The 19,052-nt window shown below is 43.0% G+C and overlaps 1 protein-coding gene across 1 annotated transcript; it reads left to right on the top strand.

Moving 5' to 3' along the window:
- The first annotated feature begins 1,477 nt into the window (after positions 1-1,477).
- LOC118407234 (probable G-protein coupled receptor 139) lies at positions 1,478-10,979 on the top strand. The gene is made up of 4 exons (XM_035807685.1): positions 1,478-1,608; positions 6,139-6,278; positions 8,693-8,817; positions 9,396-10,979. Exons 1-4 carry the CDS (start codon positions 1,536-1,538, stop codon positions 10,432-10,434), a joined length of 1,377 nt encoding a protein of 458 aa, XP_035663578.1. The 5' UTR covers positions 1,478-1,535; the 3' UTR covers positions 10,435-10,979.
- Positions 10,980-19,052: the final 8,073 nt, after the last annotated feature.

Genomic DNA, 19,052 nt, shown 5'->3' with positions numbered 1-19,052 from the left:
GTATTGGCGCATATACCTCATGCGTAGTATTTTACATAAGATATGATACTGAATTTGCAGACTTCTGTATCTTATGAACAAATTCTTCCAACATTGTACCAACACGCGTACGTTTGAGCAGAGAGAAAGTCACATAGAAAGCGGGTAAAGATTCGAAAACGTTGATTTCACATTTTTGATGCTCTATGTTAGTTTTATCTTACATTTCGACTTTTAGTACAGTCGGCAGGCTGTTGGTAGTTATCACAAATGTTTGCGCTTCTTGAATAATTCACAGGATGGGCACTCAAAGCGTCCTTGAAAATATGAAAATGTTTCTTTGAAGACAACATGTCTATCAAACCTAACCATAAACGTTACAAAATAGCAATTTTTCTTATTATGATTAAACCACGCCCAAGAAGACTAAAAGCCTCTTTTCTGGATATATCCCTTATTTCTTGGTTAGAGGTTACCACCCCAAACATTATAATCAATCAATCACTCAAACATAAACATGATAAGCTGTCTAAATAAAACAAAGGGGTTCGGTATTTGAGCAAAATGCACACGTAACAAAGGTCATTCTACAGATGGCAGATTTACCAGTGGCATAATTTAGTATCAAAGCTGACCAAGAAGTGCAGCTGGTCAAAGGGAGTCATCAGCCACTGGTAGCCATACACACTCCTAGGTTGGCTTAACTCCTAAGCTTTTGATAGTATCATATGCTACTGCTTGGAGTTTAATCCTACGCCCCACGACAACGGAAGAAAACAAATTGCAATACATGCGTCAAACACGCTACTTATAACTCATTATACGGGGCAGGGGTGAAAGTCTAATATTGACATGAACATATTGGTGGAGGCAGTATTCTGGTACGACCTTCAAGTCGGCTGGCGTTTTTCCCTCGACTAGTCGTTTTATACGTCGTCCGGTAAACGTTTCTTTATATGTTTTATGATCGTTTTATTGGCCGTCGAGGCACCATGTAGAATAAGTAACAACTTTTAGCTCGGACGTACTGCAGGACTTGCCAGAAAGGGACTTGACGCCTTTGTGTGGACGTTGCATCTGAGACTGCGCTATGTACAGAACTGGACGTCAAAACTTGTCAAGCACTGCTCAGTAGTACTACGTAACTGTAAATGGATACAGTTTGCCGTGGCACTGAATAGAGTTCTTTTTCTGGACGACCAACTTTGTTCTGTCAAGAAGACTACGTAATACCCTTGTGTTAACGTGGCATCTTTCGTGTACGCCACAGAAGTGGACGTCCGTGACTTGGGCAGCATTCAGTGTAAGCTGTCACGGCTTGCCGTGGCACTGTACAGTTCTCCAAAGGACCAACCTAATTTTTCTTCGGCCGACCCTGTGTGGACGCAGAATTTTGTGCCAACGCCATAGAAGTGAACGTCGAAAGTTTTCAATATACTGACTGGTTCTACTGAAGACTGATAAAGCTTGCCGTACAGTGTTCTTCGCAGGACTAACTCGAATTTTCTCTGGCCCGACCAACTCTTGAGCGTTGAGAAGACCGCTACTTGCACACCATGACTCCAGACGAGATACTCACACTGGCTGTCAAGGTGTACTACCCTGCAATCGTGATCTTCGGCTTACCTGGTAAGATCTTCCATAGTTTAAGGTGGGGTCACACATGCGTATATATTCAAGTTCGTTTGAGGTGCGTATCACGCTCTTAGTCTCTACCAGGGTCCACAGGTCGCGGGAAAAATAGTACAAATTGGACAAATATAGATACATAACATGCCAGATGAGTTAGCTGACCGAGAAGTATGGTTAGCGACCAAGCTAAGTCGTCTGACATGTTACCTGTTTACGTTTGTCCAATTTCTATCATTTTTACAACGACCTGTGGAGCCTGGTGGAGGCAAATACTCTCATACGCGCCTCATACGGACTTAAATATATACGCAGGTGTGACCCCACCTTTACATTCAATCAGCACAAAAAAGAAAACTTGTAAATTCTTTACGTTTTTTAAAATCTCCACTTCGTAGACTTGAAACAAATATTATTCTAATAAATTATGATGGTAATTACATAGTTATATTACGTACACACACCTTACAGGAGAATTACTTTAAAACCTAGAGGGTTGTGTGGTTAGAAAGAACTTGTTAAACCCCTACTAATACGTAGCGCAGCATTGAAAATTCTTACCCATTGTAGTTGTGAGCAAAATGCAGAATTTCTAAGTGTAGAGATTTTGTAAGATGGGGACTAGACCTACATCCCTACATACGTTTTGTATGTTCCGATACTCCGATTTGCTATAGTAAGGGATGAAGGGTGTCGGAACATAGCTACACTGATGTCTGAATACCAACATTTTACTTTGAATGTTATCTTGTTCGACGGTACAAGTATAGCGAGATCATGTACGTTGTTGTACTAACAAACCCATTTAAAGCGAGCTATGTACAACCTGTGGAAAGTTGTTCTTTCATGTTCAGGTCTTTCTTTTGATCGGTTAAGCTTAAGGCTTACACATTGTTTGACTAGAAATTGTGGGCACTTTGGTATGCAGCTTACAAACTTTGCAATATCTTGCGTTGAAACTGTGATGACGTTGTTGCTTGCTAGAAGATCAGAAAACCACAGAAGAAAGATTGCGGAAAAAAATTCGTTTTTAGCCGTTACACGAACGAATGGACGTGAAAGTTATATATTACGATGATGGAAGTTTTATGATGTATGCGCTTACATTACATTCCACTTACGTTTAGTTCTTGTTTACTTTGTAGTCGTTGGTTACTGTGTCACAGGCGAAAGGCAATGATCTGATGGCCCTTTTGTACATATTTTGGTAGTCTGCTAGGTAGAAAACTGCATAATAATGATTTAAGATGGTTTACTAACACTCAACTTGACTTCCGGAATGACTTTATATCACCATTAGCACACAGATAATTGAAAGTCAAGGTATGGGGAACTATTCACAAAGCGCACCTGTTGCTCTAAAGTTTGACAGGCTTGAGTCAGATGTTTTTGTGATGATTATAGTAACCATGGCAACATTAATATTTGACATGCTCAACAGTAAACAACTATAACTAAATGATACATTTGTTCCTACCCAATATGTATTTTGCTTTTGACATTTTCAAAGTCTGACTTTTAAAAACTAATTCTACAATGTGATTTCCAACCAGAGATTGTTGTGTTATGACCACGTGCTTGTTTGTATGAAATACCCGGTAAACTGTCTCATGGAGTAACATGTTAGGTCTGTACTGAAGAACACAAGCTGCATATCCGTACTGATCTATTTAATCCACAAACTTGGATGTGATACGAAGCGTGGTGTTTTTTGCTCCATCTGTGGCTCTTCTAAAACACGCGGGACCTACAGTTCAATAAAAAAATCCCTAATAGTTAGGTGCTCATTTTCGCTTGACGCAAATCGAGTTAGAGAATAGCTGTAACGTTCCTTTGCCAAAGCCACGACATTGAGGCCTGCCAGGCAGTCGAACTCAAAACCTTCAAGATTCTGTCAACAACGTTCACCAAACCTTAATGACAACGCCTCTTTGTCATCTTGCTCTTGGCATGGAAAGTCTATTGCCATAGTAACAGCACATTTTTCATTTTCCACGGAAAATGGCCATTAAGCACAACCCGCCGGATGTGAAATTTGTCCGTACGTTTTTTTTTTGGAGGCCACGTCCGCCACGTATTTCTGTAAACGTGGGGAACGACTGGCAAGAGCAGGGAAGGAATATACGTCAACGCACGGTACACAAAGTTTTGCCTGCACGTAAAGTTCTTCGACGTGTCTGCTTGCTCCAAAATCCGTCGGATTCCCTTCGAGTTCGTCAGAGCGCTCCTTACCACTTACGGATCCCAATAGATTGCCCACGTTTTGGCACGTAGACAGCACGTATTTGCACGTTGTGCTCTTAGTTTTATGGCCAGCTTTGTAACTGCTAACGTGAACATGATTGATATATTTCCTAATGGTTTATGTGGTGCGATAACCCCCACAAAGTGTACACAAATATTACTATGACTACACCTTTACGCCGCAGTGTTTATCAACGTTTCTGTTGACATTATAAACAGTAGCCCATGAGTCAGACAGTTTGTCATCAGGTACGAGTAGATATAAAAATCACTCTATACCTCACGTTATTCAACTGAACATATCTTTCGAAGGCCTTTCAACGTTTCTAACATAGGCATAGCTGAATTGTGTTCATGTTTATGCTAACGGTTACATTTGAAGTTCTTTAAGACTTTGCGAGGAAATAGGGTGTATCGCAAAGAATGTGACATAATTTACGGGAGAAATGGCCATCTGGATTTCAAATCATTTCGGAAGCTTTGCCCTGCAAAGTACAAACTACTCTCTTTTACAACATACAATCTACACCCTTTCGACGCAACTGGTTGGTATGACCACCTTTGTTGGATCCATTCGAAGTCGTGTTATTCTTTTTATACTTTCGGAAGTAAACAAACCGTTTCCTCTTTGCATTTTGGCTGTTTTTCTTTTGCTGGGAACGCAAACACCGAAGGCCAATATGTGCAAATAAAGGAGTCAAACTCGGGGCGGTATGGTTATTACTTAGGCACGTGTTCGCAAGGTCAAACGTGATTGGTCATTCGAACCCGAAGAAGGTCATAGTAGATCGATAAATCGCATCGCTTATTATACTTATTATTGTTGATCGTTACCTACTTTGAGACTCAACTTAAAAGTTCATCTGTATTAGTAGAAGTTATTATAGAGAAGAAGTGTAGAAGAAAGGATACTAGACCCATGAGTCCCATGTCACTATGTGCAATATCGTTCACTTGCCTATATGTATACATGTTGTTTTGATGTTGTTGTGTTGAATGTACGTCATGAAGAGATTTTAACTGACAGGCGAATTGGTTTTAAAAATGTATTCCACCTATCTTTTGATTTTAATTGCCAGTGAATTTGCAGTATTAACTTGTTAGAATTTATTTGTAAACTCGTCAGAATTCAGTCTGAATTTTTGACTGCCAAGTTCGATTAAATAAAGTTTGATTTGATTTGATATATTCTGAAAAAGCTGAACTGTTTTGTCCAACACCAAAATTGGACAAAATTTCGACTGATCAGCTTTAGTCTCCAGAAGCAGTGGATTTTTCATTCCTTGACAAAGACTGGAGGAGATCAGTCAAAAATTTGGGTAGGTCCAACTTCTGTGTTGGAAATTAAAGTTGAGCTTTTTCAGAATACTTTGAGACTTTTCAGTTAGTTAGGCCAGCCATTTGAAGGTAAACAGTATGAAATTGCTTGCAAACAAACGTTACATTCCTAGTTCTGTGATTCTTTTTCAGCAAATACTCTGACGCTGTGTATCTTGATGCTGCAGCGCTGGAAAACATAGATTTGAATGTGTAGGAATAAACGGAGCAGTATTTTGTTAGGTTAGATCATGTCAAGGTAAACATTATGCAATCTTTTGCAAATGTAAGAATTCGGAGGGGCAAGTAAGAACAGAAAGAAACAAACAAACGTGCCGACACCCGGGATCGAACCCGGGGCGGCGGATTACATGACCGCTATCGCTGTCGCCACAAAAGCTCAGAGCTGTTGGGCAAGGACGGTAGGCGGTACTTGGACACCACTGTTACACTACTCCCCCTTTTCTTGTCAAGGTTCGTCCTCGAATCTCCGAGATCCCTGTGTGGCACATCTTAGCCTGTTACTCACAGTGTGGAACATCCGATAGCCTGTTACTCACTGTGTGGCACATTTCTAGCCTGTTACTCACAGGGCCGGTGTGGGAACCATTGTAGAAATTGGGAGGGGCGAGTAAGAACAGAAAGAAACAAACATGCCAACACCCGGGATCGAACCCGGGGCGGCGGATTACAAATCATGACCGCTATCGCTGTCGCCACAAAAGCTCAGAGCTGTTGGGCAAGGACGGTAGGCGGTACTTGAACACCACTGTTACACTACTCCCCCTTTTCTTTTCAAGGTTCGTCCTCGAATCTCCGAGATCCCTGTGTGGCACATCTTAGCCTGTTACTCACAGTGTGGAACATCCGATAGCCTGTTACTCACTGTGTGGCACATTTCTAGCCTGTTACTCACAGGACCGGTGTGGGAACCAAATGTTACATTCCTAGTTCTTTTGATTCTTGCAGCAAACGCCCTGACGCTGTACATCCTGATCCGGCGGCGGCGCCAGCGGCCCAGCGAGGCGAAGACCACCCCGGGACTGTACCTGATCGCGCTGGCCGTGGCGGACTCTCTCGTCCTCATCTTCATCGTCTTCATAGAAACGGTAGGTCTGCAGTCATGTTGATTCGATTATTATCATTTATCATGGAAGCCCATCTGTGTTGATAATAATCAATATCCATGCCCCATTAGGGATAAATGCAGTCAGTTTGATACAACACAAAAGTACACATGGACCAAATTTTAACGAGCACTGTCGCCTTATTCAGGATCAACTTCCTGGCACGTTTGACTAATTGCTGACGACATGTATCCGTAAGATCACGTGTTGATAAGATCACGTGTCTGTAGTCTCGCGAGTTTACGTTCTGAAGTGATTAGTCATCAGTATTGATCATGACGAAGGCGACGGTGGTCGTTAAAAATTTGAGCCCTGTGAGCTTTTTTGTTGGAAGAAAGTTTATCATCATAGTTATTGATATCAAATATCACTGTCTAATGTGACACAATATCCCAGCTGAGATCATAAAGAGTGGGAAATCTGTCTTGCTGGAACCACTACATGAGCTACTACGTCTTTGCTGGAAAGAGGGCAAAGTACCTCAGTCAATGCGAAACTCCAAGATAGTCACTCTGTATAAGAATAAGGGAGACCGTACGGATTGCAACAGCTATAGAGGCATCTCTCTGCTAAGCATCGTGGGGAAGGTCTTTGCCAAAGTGGTCCTTACCAGGCTCCAGGTTCTGGCAGACCGGGTCTACCCAGAATCCCAGTGCGGCTTCCGAGCCGAGAGGTCCACAACTGACATGATATTCTCCGTACGTCAGCTTCAGGAGAAGTGCCGCGAACAGCAGAGGCCACTATACATCGCCTTTATCGACTTGACGAAGGCGTTCGACCTTGTTAGCAGAAGAGGCTTATTCCAACTGCTGAGGAAGATTGGTTGTCCCCCACAGCTGCTAGACATCATCATCTCCTTCCATGAGGACATGATGGGTGTGGTCAGTTTCGACGGGGAAACCTCTGAGCCCTTTGCAATTCGGTCAGGTGTGAAACAAGGGTGTGTGCTGGCCCCGACCCTGTTCGGGATTTTCTTTTCTCTGCTGTTGAAGTCTGCCTTCGGTCACTCAACTCAAGGTGTCCACCTACACACCCGCAGTGATGGGAAGCTGTTCAACCTGGCCCGACTGAGAGCCAAGACAAAGGTCCGCTCAGTACTGATCAGGGACATGTTGTTTGCCGACGATGCAGCACTGGTCGCACATGTTGAAGATGAGCTGCAACAGTTGCTCAACCAGTTTGCCCATGCGTGTAGTGAATTTGCGCTGACCATCAGCATAAAGAAAACAGTAGTCATGGGCCAGGATGTTCCACAGCCACCCGTCGTCACCATAGGCTCGGAAGTGCTTGAAGTGACAGATCACTTCACGTATCTTGGATCGACGGTTACTAGCAACCTGTCTTTAGACAAGGAAATTGACAGACGGATAGCTAGGGCGGCAGGAGTGATGACCAAGCTCGGAACGAGAGTGTGGAACAATAGCCACCTGACGCTTAACACAAAACTTGAAGTATACCGTTCTTGCGTACTCAGTACGCTTCTGTACGGTAGCGAGACCTGGACTACATATGCTAAACAGGAGAACCGCCTTGAAAGCTTCCATCTTCGTTGCTTAAGGCGCATTCTTGGGATTTCTTGGAGGGACAGAGTACCCAACACCACTGTTCTGGAACGCTCCTGCTCCCTGAGCATCCATCTTCTCCTCTGTCAGCGACGTCTACGCTGGCTGGGACACGTATCCCGAATGAAAGATGGACGCATCCCGAAGGACATCCTGTTTGGTGAACTAGCGACAGGAAAACGGCCAGTAGGACGACCGGCACTGCGCTTTAGAGATGTCTGTAAGCGTGATCTGAAGCTAACTGACATTGACCCAGCTAGCTGGGAACAGATTGCAGCAGACCGCAACAGATGGCGTCACACGGTCAAGGATGGTCTTGCAAAGGGCCAGGAAAGACGTACAGAGCATCTTGAGTCAAGGAGACGCAAACGCAAAGAGAAACCACAACAGGGGAACCCCTCTGCCTTCATATGTCCAAACTGTGGCCGCGACTGCCATGCCAGGATCGGTCTACAGAGCCACAGTAGACGCTGTCAACCACCGTGACCTGATACAGAGCGCTACCATCATCTGGAAAGATGGAAGGATGCCTACTACAATGTGACACTTACATATGGATTTCAATAGTGGACAGTTATGTCATCTAATACGTGATAACGTTACACCTATTAGTTGAAGATAGTACAAGTATTCTTCAAACTTCACAATGTGTTTAGAAGGCTCTCATAATCCGTACTGCTAGCATTATCTTTTCTGAACTTCTCAGTATTTTGTCTAAGATTTCTTTGGTGTATCCTAAAAATGTTGAACTGTAATTTCCAACACGAAAATGAAACTTACTCAAATTCTCAGTTCTTGAATTTTGATATGCATTCCTTTATTTTCTTGTTCCAGGTTGTCCATTTCGTGATCCTGGACCGTCGGGTTTCCTTCGGCGGGTTCTGTCCGTTCCTGATAACGTTAGACTACGGCGCGCACAACGCCTCTATCTGGATTATAGTGGTCTACACGGTGGAGAGGTGAGACCAAAAAAATGCTTACGATAGGCGATCAGTTAGTTCTGTGCCTCACCAAGAAAAATGTGCACAGCTGACACGTCGGGGCATAATCATAGGCACCTCACTTCATCACACCTTGTCTTTGATAGCCTTTGATAAATCAAAATGATAATAATTAGTACACAAAAACATTAGTAGGCGACACACAATAACGTTAGGTGAGGAAGGAGGCAAGAAACATGGGCATTTGAGCTTGGACCTGAGCTGTTCGATACACAACTTGCACCACCTGGGTGCCCTAATATCTACAAATGGTTGTACTAGGAATTTTTACTAATTAATCTTCTGCTGGAATGCTTTTTAAAACAAATTTCTCGACTAAAAATGATTCTAACTCTAATACATGCTATCAGCATTAGTAAGATGAATTTTCTATTATGTACTTTTTTTTTAGGTTATCGGAGTCTATTTACCCATCTAGAAGTACAAAGTGTGCTTGCATGTTTGTTCTAAGCACAGATCTCGAATAAAGATACTTCTAACTCTAATATATGCTATTAACATTAATAGTATGATTTTTCTATCATCTACTGTTTTAGGTTTATCGGAGTCTACTTACCCATCTGGAAGTACAAGGTGAGCAACCCGCGGACGGCCAAGCTGACGATAGCCGGTGTGTACGTGTGCTCCTATGTGCTCGCCCTCCCCCACTTCTTCGCGGAAGCCCCCACTGCAGTACAGGACGGCAACATGACGATCTACCGCTGCGGTGAAGTCGAGAACTTGTCGGCAGATTACCGTCTTGGGTTGATCTGGGGACAGAGTGCTTTATCCTACTTAATCCCGTACCTAGTCATCATTGTATTCAACGGGATGATTATATACAAATTGCGGAACATGAGAAAGATTGGGCCGGGGATCGTTCGGCAGATGTCTGAGGTAACGGCCACTGCGGTGTCCACCTCCATACAGCCCCGTGCTGAAACGTCCGATTCGAATTCTCCTCAGCCTACTTTTCTACAAAAGAGGATAAAAGAGGAGATGGAAGCGGCTGCACAAAAGGCGGGAAAATCAGAAGGCGTCAACTCTCGCGACAACTCTCGCGTGACTACACGTGTCGAGATTCACCCTCGCCCTCTGTCTGCGTCGTCAGACAATCAAGACAGCAGTACTGATGGAGATCGCAAGGAGACGCTTGCTCCTGTGGAAACAACGTCACCACCACGCGCAGCAGCATCTGACGTCAGCAACACAGCCGCAACAGAGCCAGCGCCGGAATCTCGCCCTTTCTCGCCCATGCTCCCGCGAGGAAAGGCGAGACCAGATTCTCTCAGAGCGCGGGTGCTGAAAAAGGCCTCCACCCAAAAACCGGCCACTCGCTCCAAAAACAAACCCGTAGTCGTCCTCATCACTATCAGTGCTATGTTCGTGCTCTTGTGGTTCCCTCGCCTGGTCACCTTCTTGATGGCGCGGACAAACAACGTTGACAGATTTGACGACTTTTCCTATCGCGTGGCTCTGGAGGTCTCCAGTATGCTGGGTGTGCTGAACTCGGCCATCAACGTGTTTCTGTACGCTTATGCCGACAGCCGTTTCCGAAACGATCTGGTCTCAATCCTAACGTGTGGTAGAAGGTAAACCACAAAAGGTAGCAGTGTACAAACGTTTTCATGATTGCCAGATTGTCCATTGTCTGGTGAAACGCAAAGTCTGCGAGTATAAACGCGGTTCATTCAGGCCACGTTGCTGAAATCAGCCATCAACGTGTTTCTGTACGCTTATGCCGCGCCGACAGTCAGTTCCGAAACGATCTGGTCTCAATCCTAACGTGTGGTAGAAAATAAACCACAACAAGTAACAGGGTGCAAACGTTTCCATGATAGCCAAATTGTCCATAGTCTCATGAAACGCAAACTCTGCGAGTATAAACGCGGTTTATTCAGGCCAGGTTGCTGAACTCAGCCAACGTGTTTCTGTACGCGTATGCCCACAGCCGTTTTCGTAACGATCTGGTCTCAATCCTAACGTGTGGTAGAAAATGAACCAGAACAAGTAACAGTACTAGTGTTCAAACGCGTCTTTATTGCCCGACTGTCCATACTTCGTGAAACGCAAACTCTGTGGCTGTAACACCGTGCCGGCAATGTTAAGTTTAAGTTAGAGTTGGCGCCCATTTCCATTTACATAGCCCTTGGGCCACACAATTGTGCAAGTCACTATAGAAGGGGTCTGGTCCGCTGGTAGTGATGTGTGTTTCACTCCTATACTCTAGCAGCATGTACTATTTCAAGTCTTTGGTATGACTCGTCCGGGGATCGAGTTTACGACCTACCGAATACAAGGCAAACACTCTACCCACTCTGCTATTGCATCGGCAATGTGGGGGAGGGTCTATAAGCGCGATTCCATCAGGCTAGGTGGGCAAAATTCAGATTGCCCATACACATTTCAGGTTTCAGGCCGAAGCCCCTAAGCTCGAGTTCACAAATGGATTCTATACCCCATCTTCATGTTGAGCCCAGATTTGGTGTTACAAAATTGATATTGACCCTTGGTGCAGACAGCGGTAGATCGTTCGAAGAACACTCACAATTTCCGCTCTGAAACTAGGCAGCCCGCTGCGCTACCTGAGTTTGGAACTATGTTGCCACAAGGAAAATATAGTTGCGCGGCGAAACCGAGGAACCAACCAGAGCCCTGAGAAGACTCCACCGGGCCTTCCTATAGCTAAGGGCACAACCCGCCGTACGTGCAAATACGTGCTGTCTACGTGCCAACACGTGGGCAATCTTTTGACATCCATAAGTGGTAAGTACCGCCTCCGTACGAATTCGTAGGGAATCCGACGGAGTTTGGAGCACGCAGACACGCCATTAAGCTTTACGTGCAAGCAAAACTTTGTGTACCATCGGGCTGTGGATTCTCCCAACGTGTACCGGCGACGCGCCTGCCCTGTACAATCTGAACGTTTTCAGAAATACGTTCCGGACGTGCCCCCCCCCCCCCCCCCCCCATAAAAAGTACGGACAAATTGCACGTACGGCGGGTTGTACCCTTTGCTTATGGGAGGAGTAGAAGTCGACAAAAATAGGATGATTAATGATGAGGCTGGAGAGTTTAGTCTGTAGGAAGTAACATTTAATTAAATGCATCTGACAAGTAAAACCATACGGTGGCCAAACTGTCAGCATCTCAATGACCTTAAGTCAGTTTATGGCCCTTCTGCTTAATAAGTGTCCCACCAACTTTGATGTGCCATACATTGTTCTTGGCTTGTTATATTCCAGAAGTTTCAACAGGAAGTGGAGCAAACTACACCCATAAGTTGGTGTCAGACCATACAGATATCACCTAAAGCTCATTGATATTGAAATATGAATATGATAAGCACAGCTATATTTTATCACTTTTTAGTCTCCAGGAACATATCTGTGACACAGGAATGGGTATTCTACAATATTAAACCTGTCCCACCACACTTACTAGTGTAATTTTAAGAGAGATTTGTTCAAAATGTTATGAAAAATGGCATATTTTCAATATTCATGCAAGCCCGACAGGTAGCTGGAAAAGGGAACAACCATGCGACAGGTTGAACATTGAGGTGCAACATATGTACTTTCCATACATGTCTTTTGTTAATATTATAGAGACTGCACAACAGGAATGATTTGTGTAATGCATTAAGTCAGTTATGCAATTATGGATTAACATTGTATGAGTCAATTGATTACTTCCTGTTTCTCTAAGGTGAGCTTATTGCGAAAACAGTAACTGCGAAAACATTCAAAAACTAACATACCAATAGTTGTTCGTTTTGAGATAGAAAAGTTACAACGTTCAGTAGATATTTTGATAGGCCTGGGGGGAATGGCTACCTTAAAGTATTAAATAGAAATAAAGCTAGTCCATAGTCTTCTTTGGAGCTGGTAGTGGCAGTGAGCTCTTTTGTGTCTAGTTCAAAGTATTGGAAGGTCAGGCCCAACCAACTCCATCCATCGCATTTTACCTCCCCAAGAGAAGTCAGGAACCCATATTTTACACCTGATCCTGAGTGAGGAAAATCGTGTAAAGTGCCTCTTCCGAGTCCATAATGTCATCACCGGGGATTCGAACCCAGGACCTCTGGGGTCTGGGCCACTAAATATAACCACTACGCCAAAACGTCATCGAAATAAATATCGTTAGCACAGCTAGTAGAAATAGATCATAAACGCAGATGAAGTCGGCATGAAGTGACGTTACAGAATCCTTCGACGAAGACTGTAAACTCACAGTCGAAAATAGTGTCGGATTCCTGAAGCACAGAGCAGGGCCACAAAGGTAGTGTGGTCTTCGTACGATTGCTAACTTAAGGCGTGTTTTGGGTACAGCCATGTATGTTTCCTTTAGAGTACACCTGCCTTGCAATATAAACACAAAAGGCTGATCTATATCATTGTCGGTGGTTGGTTCTGTCACAGCCTTTTTGAAAAACCCACTGTATCAAAATCGTACGACGGTACCTTAATTTCACTGTCCTGTATGTATTTCGATATGAATAACATATGAACTCAACACAACGCTGTGTTATTATTAGGTCGCTATCGTTTCCGTTGTAATTCCCATATGTTCATGTTCAATTCATTTCTGTCAGAAGTCAAGGTAAAAGTAATAACTTTATGAACTAAGCCCATAATCTTTGACCCATCTACCTCATATATCATATCAAAAATGAAATTGCTTCCGTGACTTGCACCTGACACCTATATAGACTTTAACGATTTAACGATTACTTTACCATATTGTTTGGTCACTGCACAATCTATTCCTTTGTGGGATCACGTATGTGTATGGTTAACCATTGGTTTGTTGGTGACCTTTTGTTACCTCTGTACATTGAATGAATGAATGAATCTTATTGCTCAACAATCGCACAATGCATGGCAACCAATAACAACTAATATATGGCTATACAGACAATAGTACTATGAGGCTACCTACAGAACAACAAAATATAATAATCGATAACGGTACAGTCATGTATGAGTGATCTGTTCTCGCATTTGGATAAAATATAAAGAAACTGACCTACGTAGACGGATATATGAGTTGATGAACGTTTGATTGCGTTATTCTTGGCATTTTTCAAGACTCTCTTTGTTAGATTAAAGTTAAAGTAAGTGTAACGTTATACACAAAAGTATCTTAAATTTGGGTAATGACAATTCTGCTATGGTACTACAAATGTGCGTGTAAATAGCCAATTGTTCATAATTTCTGTACATCAGTTTCAAACCAGAAAAAAACTATTTACTTAGAAATGGTCCTGTGATTTGTTAAATCGTTATCCATGAATGCAACATTTCGATATATACAGCTATGTGCAAATATCGGTGCGCAGAAGCGGTGTGCAATATTGTTGTTAGTGAATAAAGATCATTATCGCTGTCATATCTTGAGTGATAGACATTATAAAATGAAACTGACTTTGTTCCACATAGGAAAGCCGTAAAGGTGGGGTCACACATGCGTATATATTCAAGTCCGTTTGAGGTGCGTATGACGCTTTTAGTCTTTACCAGGCTCCATGGGTGGCGGGAAAAATCGTACAAATTGGACAAATATAGATACATAAGATGCCAGATGAGTTAGCTGACCGAGAAGTATGGTTAGCGACCCGGCTAACCCGTCTGACATGTTACCTGTTTACGTTTGTCAAATTTCTATTATTTTTCCAAGCAACATGTGGAGCCTGTTGGAGGCAAAAACTCCCATACGCGCCTCATACGGACTTAAATATATACGCAGGTGTGACCCCACCTTAACACACCGGTCTGTACAGTAATATGTACATGTTGTGCAAGACCAGACTGTAAAGTTTGATCCACACACACACAGGGAATTAGAACCCGTACTCTTTTCGATAAAGAAGAACTTTACTGCACGACAATTGTACATGATACAATGTATGGCAACAACTGTTACACAAAGTACAAAATAGGGGTATAGGATAAAGCTCAACAATCTAGTTAACATAACAATACGGGCTAATATAATTCTTTGATGTAGTACTGCAATGGAGTAAGCTAATCTTTAGTTTCTGTATTCTTTCTAATAGCAGAGCAGTTCTTGATATATTTGCCTATTTGTGAGTTCTGACTTCTAAAGATAAATGTGGTTTGGTTTCCAAAAGGTAAACCGTTGGAGCATGATAAGGATTCTAACCCAGAACGTTTAGATTCGAGGCCAATGACCCTAACTGCAATTGGCATTGCAGAATCTACACTGTTGTGGAAAGATAAAATAATCTAGACTTCAACTTGACATGCCTGTTTTAATGGGATAACCAGGTAATGAAAACAGACGGTCTTTGAATCCAGCAGTGAGACCACGTCGACCCTTGGATGTCGTTAGAGAAGCTTGCAGGGACATTTTCAGCTCACGACACAGATGAAGTGAATGTATCTGTCAAGTTAGATGAAATTCGTCATCGATAAACGACAAACCGTGGCCACACAGGGACTGATATTAGAAGTCCCTCAGCAAAGCTGCATGTGCCCTGTGACCAACTGATATAAGGCGCAGGAAAAACGTTTGGTGTTTTCGGTTACCCTACAAACCCGAATACAAATAAAATACAAAAAGCTGCGTGTGATAAGATACTACCTTGTAGACACTGTGAAAGATTAGAAATGTCTCTGGAAATATTTACATTCCACTATGTGAAATCTGTGATAAGATTGAAAACTATGGACACATAACCTTATAGAGTGTGGTAGATTAAGAAACGTCTGGAGTAGAATACTGAGGATAATGATTTGCTGGCATCTAACAAATGTTAACGTTGTATTACTTTGTTGACAATTGCAAAGTACTAAATATACGTGTATTGGGTATGATGGAAAGATAATACAAGAAAACTCCTGCACCGTTATTCACTTCTACTAACGACTATTTTTCTTTAGGAAACAGAACATTGAGTTTTTCAGGCCAAACTAAATTTATATCCAAACTGCAAGGTGAAATTGTGACGGGGAACTAAAATCCACTTAAGCTTGGGGTCTGCAATATTCGTAAACTTGCCGGTGTCATCTGTCTTAATATCATTATGTCATGACGTCGTGCCACGCAGAGGTTACGAGGGGTCACCAATAAATTCTGTGTTTCATCAAGAAATAAGACACGCAACTCAAATCGTGGCGCCATGGCGTCGTCTGTTTCGTACGTGGTTAAGCTTTTGGCTCGGAATCTAGAGGTCCCGAGTTTATACACACCGTGTATGCCTACGGGGTTGTGTCCTTAAGCCCCCTTTCACACGAGAGCACGAATGAGCTCGAGCCAGAATGCCGTCCGAATGAAAATGTTTTTCTATTCGTGGCAATTCCTCGCAATTCGTACTGTATTCTAAACATTCTTACTGTATTCGAGATATTCGTCCCCGATCTTTTGGCTGGCTCGAAAGTTTTTGACATATTAAAAACTGTCGAGGTGCATTCGAAGTGGAGAAATATCGAATGGCATTCGTAGTGGATTCTTAGTGTATTCTAACTATTCTGACTGCAGTCTGACCGCATTCTACGGCGTTCTAACATTATTCGAAACATTCTTATCTCATTCGATGGAGAACTGAAACAGCAAGCCACCTCGAATCCTGCCAGAATGTGGCCGAAAGAATATTTCGAATGCCGTAAGAATGTCTAGAATGCAATACGAATTCACAGGAATAGACAAGAATTTTCATTCTGACGGCATTCCTGCTCATTCCTTCTCGTGTGAAGGGGATTTAAGGCCCATTTGGAATTCCCACCCGAATGGCCCCGAATGTGACACGAAGTTTGCAAATACTTCATTCCAGCTGAATCGGCCTGATTCCCGCTGATTCGATTTCCATGTGAAGGCCCTATTAGGAAAGGCACTTTGCACGACCTTTCTGACTTCACTCAGGTGTAAAAATGGGTAGATGACTTCCGTCGGGGAAGTAAAAGAATTTACGTTTACTTTTTGTCTGTACTTTGTATGTGCCGCTGGTAATGTATAACAGAGACCCCCCCCCCCCCCCCTCGTAACTGTATGTCAGTTCCTATCACACTCGACTCACTCTCCGGTCTCTACAGAATATACAGACCACTTCAACAGATTATGACAACGTGCTGTTTTATCTGTCCCGCGTGCACGTTTGTGAAATGACATTTGCAGCAATAATGTCTTTGGTATTTCATAGCGGCGACCAGGGGTGGGTTTTTACGACTCTCTACTTCCGTTTGTGTTGCTGATAGTATTATAGGGGCCATGAGTTGATGTTAGGCCATGTTGCTCCGAATATATGGATGGCATCAACTCTGCAACAGATGTGAACGTGCGAAAAGAAAAGTTTGACCAAAAATTTACATTTATTACTAAAATCAGGTCAAAAAGGTAAGTGGGCCAAATGACGAGAGAAAAACAGTAGGATGCTCCGAGAAACAGATTTAAAAACTTAATTCTTGTTCTTCCATATGTTCTTTTTTACGTCGAAATTGTCTTTGGCCTTAGCATTCGTTTTCCAATACTTTAGATGCAGAAACTTTCGCGGTAGTTCAATTTTCGCGGTTTTTGCGGTGGCCTCTTCACCAAGAACTTAAAACCACCACGAACATTTTGCCATGGCAGTAAGATACTGGTGCTACCGCGAACTTAAAACCACCGAGATAAATTCTTTTCTCACTACCGCGAAATTAAATCCCCACGAAATTAGATACATCTACAGTATTATACAATTTGCTCACTTTGTAGGGTTAAAAATATGGTCGAAAAGAATTGTTTGGAAACGGCCAAAACCTCATTCGCTCGCGGACGTTATCCATAAAACCAAATCAACATTATGAAGTATCAAATCAGCGTTATGAAGTATCTCTCATGGTTCCGCCCCCAATCTTATCTTATAGTACATATACGGCGGAATGGCGCAGCAACAAGTTGGTATTGTGAGATTTAATGGCGTCTATAGCTGTATTATAGGAGTTGTACTGCACAAATCCTGTGAGAATGAGATTGGAGTGAATGGGCGAATCAGTGTGTGCGTCAGTGGCTGATGGATAGAGTGAATGAGGGAGAAAAGAAAACGCACCTTTGGATTTATCGAAATTTCCATCTCTTAAAGGTAGCGTGCGTGGTCCGGTGGTTAGCGTGCACTGGTAGTCCTGGGGCACCGGTGCGGCACTGTGAGGTTCGAAAGATTACTCAACGAATTTTCTTACGTTTTGTGTATTTTGTTGTCAAACTATTACGCATTACTCCATATGTTAATTATAAAAAATCAGCGAAAATAACACAGTGGTTCCGCAGTGAATGTTGCCCAAGTGTAGTGAGATGCCACCTTTCCATTGATATGCTCACTATGAATCGAAGGCTATATACATCCGTTAGGCCCCCTTTCCAATAGACAGTGATCTACGCTCTCACTGCGACCTTAATAGGATATGTGTAACCTTCGCTTTCATACAAAACATAAAAGTGTGACTGAGCAGACGGCAAAACACACAAGTGTAAAATGATTCGTTTCTTTTCTATAGAAGTCGTTGACCGATATGTCAAATCTTAGGTCGCAGAGAGAGCGCAGCGAGAGCGCCGTCCAAGTGGAAATGAGGTATAAACAGGGTTGGGGCATTACTGACCACAAATGCCTCTGACGCAAACTCATTTCCCCGGGTCATCCCGGCTCTGACCAGGGTCATGTTCCCATGTACGGAGGCAGTGTCCCGTGAAATTGTTATTGCCACCTTGTTGGGGTCGCGCCAAAAGCAGTACGTGCCTTGTCAAATACGGTGTGATAGCCAAATGAGACGCCGCAACTACGTGCAGAAGAGGGCTAGTACGAGGATAACAGTTCTGAACATAATCTTTATTCATTTTCCAAAAACAACAAGTGTATACACAAAAAGCAACATAAAAATAATATAATTTCCCAACTAAATTGATAACGCATGATTGCCAGATGAGGCGCAGCAACTGCGTGCAAAACGGGGTTAGTACGATAGATAGGGTTAGGGTTGGAGAAATCATCATCATCATCATCATCATCACCATCATCATCATCATCATCATTATCATCATTGTCATCATCATCATCATCATCATCATCCTCGCCGCACATCAGTCAATGTTAAGTGAGGCGGGCCGTCATTGTTCTCTACACTTTTCTACTTACTGCTATCCGTTGCCCCACACCACCAGCACCCTCCCACCTCAGTAAGGTATCGCTCCAAAGTTCTTCTCCATGTCATGGCTTGCCCCTT

Source organism: Branchiostoma floridae, chromosome 19 (genome assembly GCF_000003815.2).
Source record: "Branchiostoma floridae strain S238N-H82 chromosome 19, Bfl_VNyyK, whole genome shotgun sequence".
In the NCBI taxonomy this organism is placed as follows: domain Eukaryota; kingdom Metazoa; phylum Chordata; class Leptocardii; order Amphioxiformes; family Branchiostomatidae; genus Branchiostoma; species Branchiostoma floridae.
Note: the sequence above shows the minus strand (reverse complement) of the source record. Positions and strands in the feature narration are given on the sequence as shown.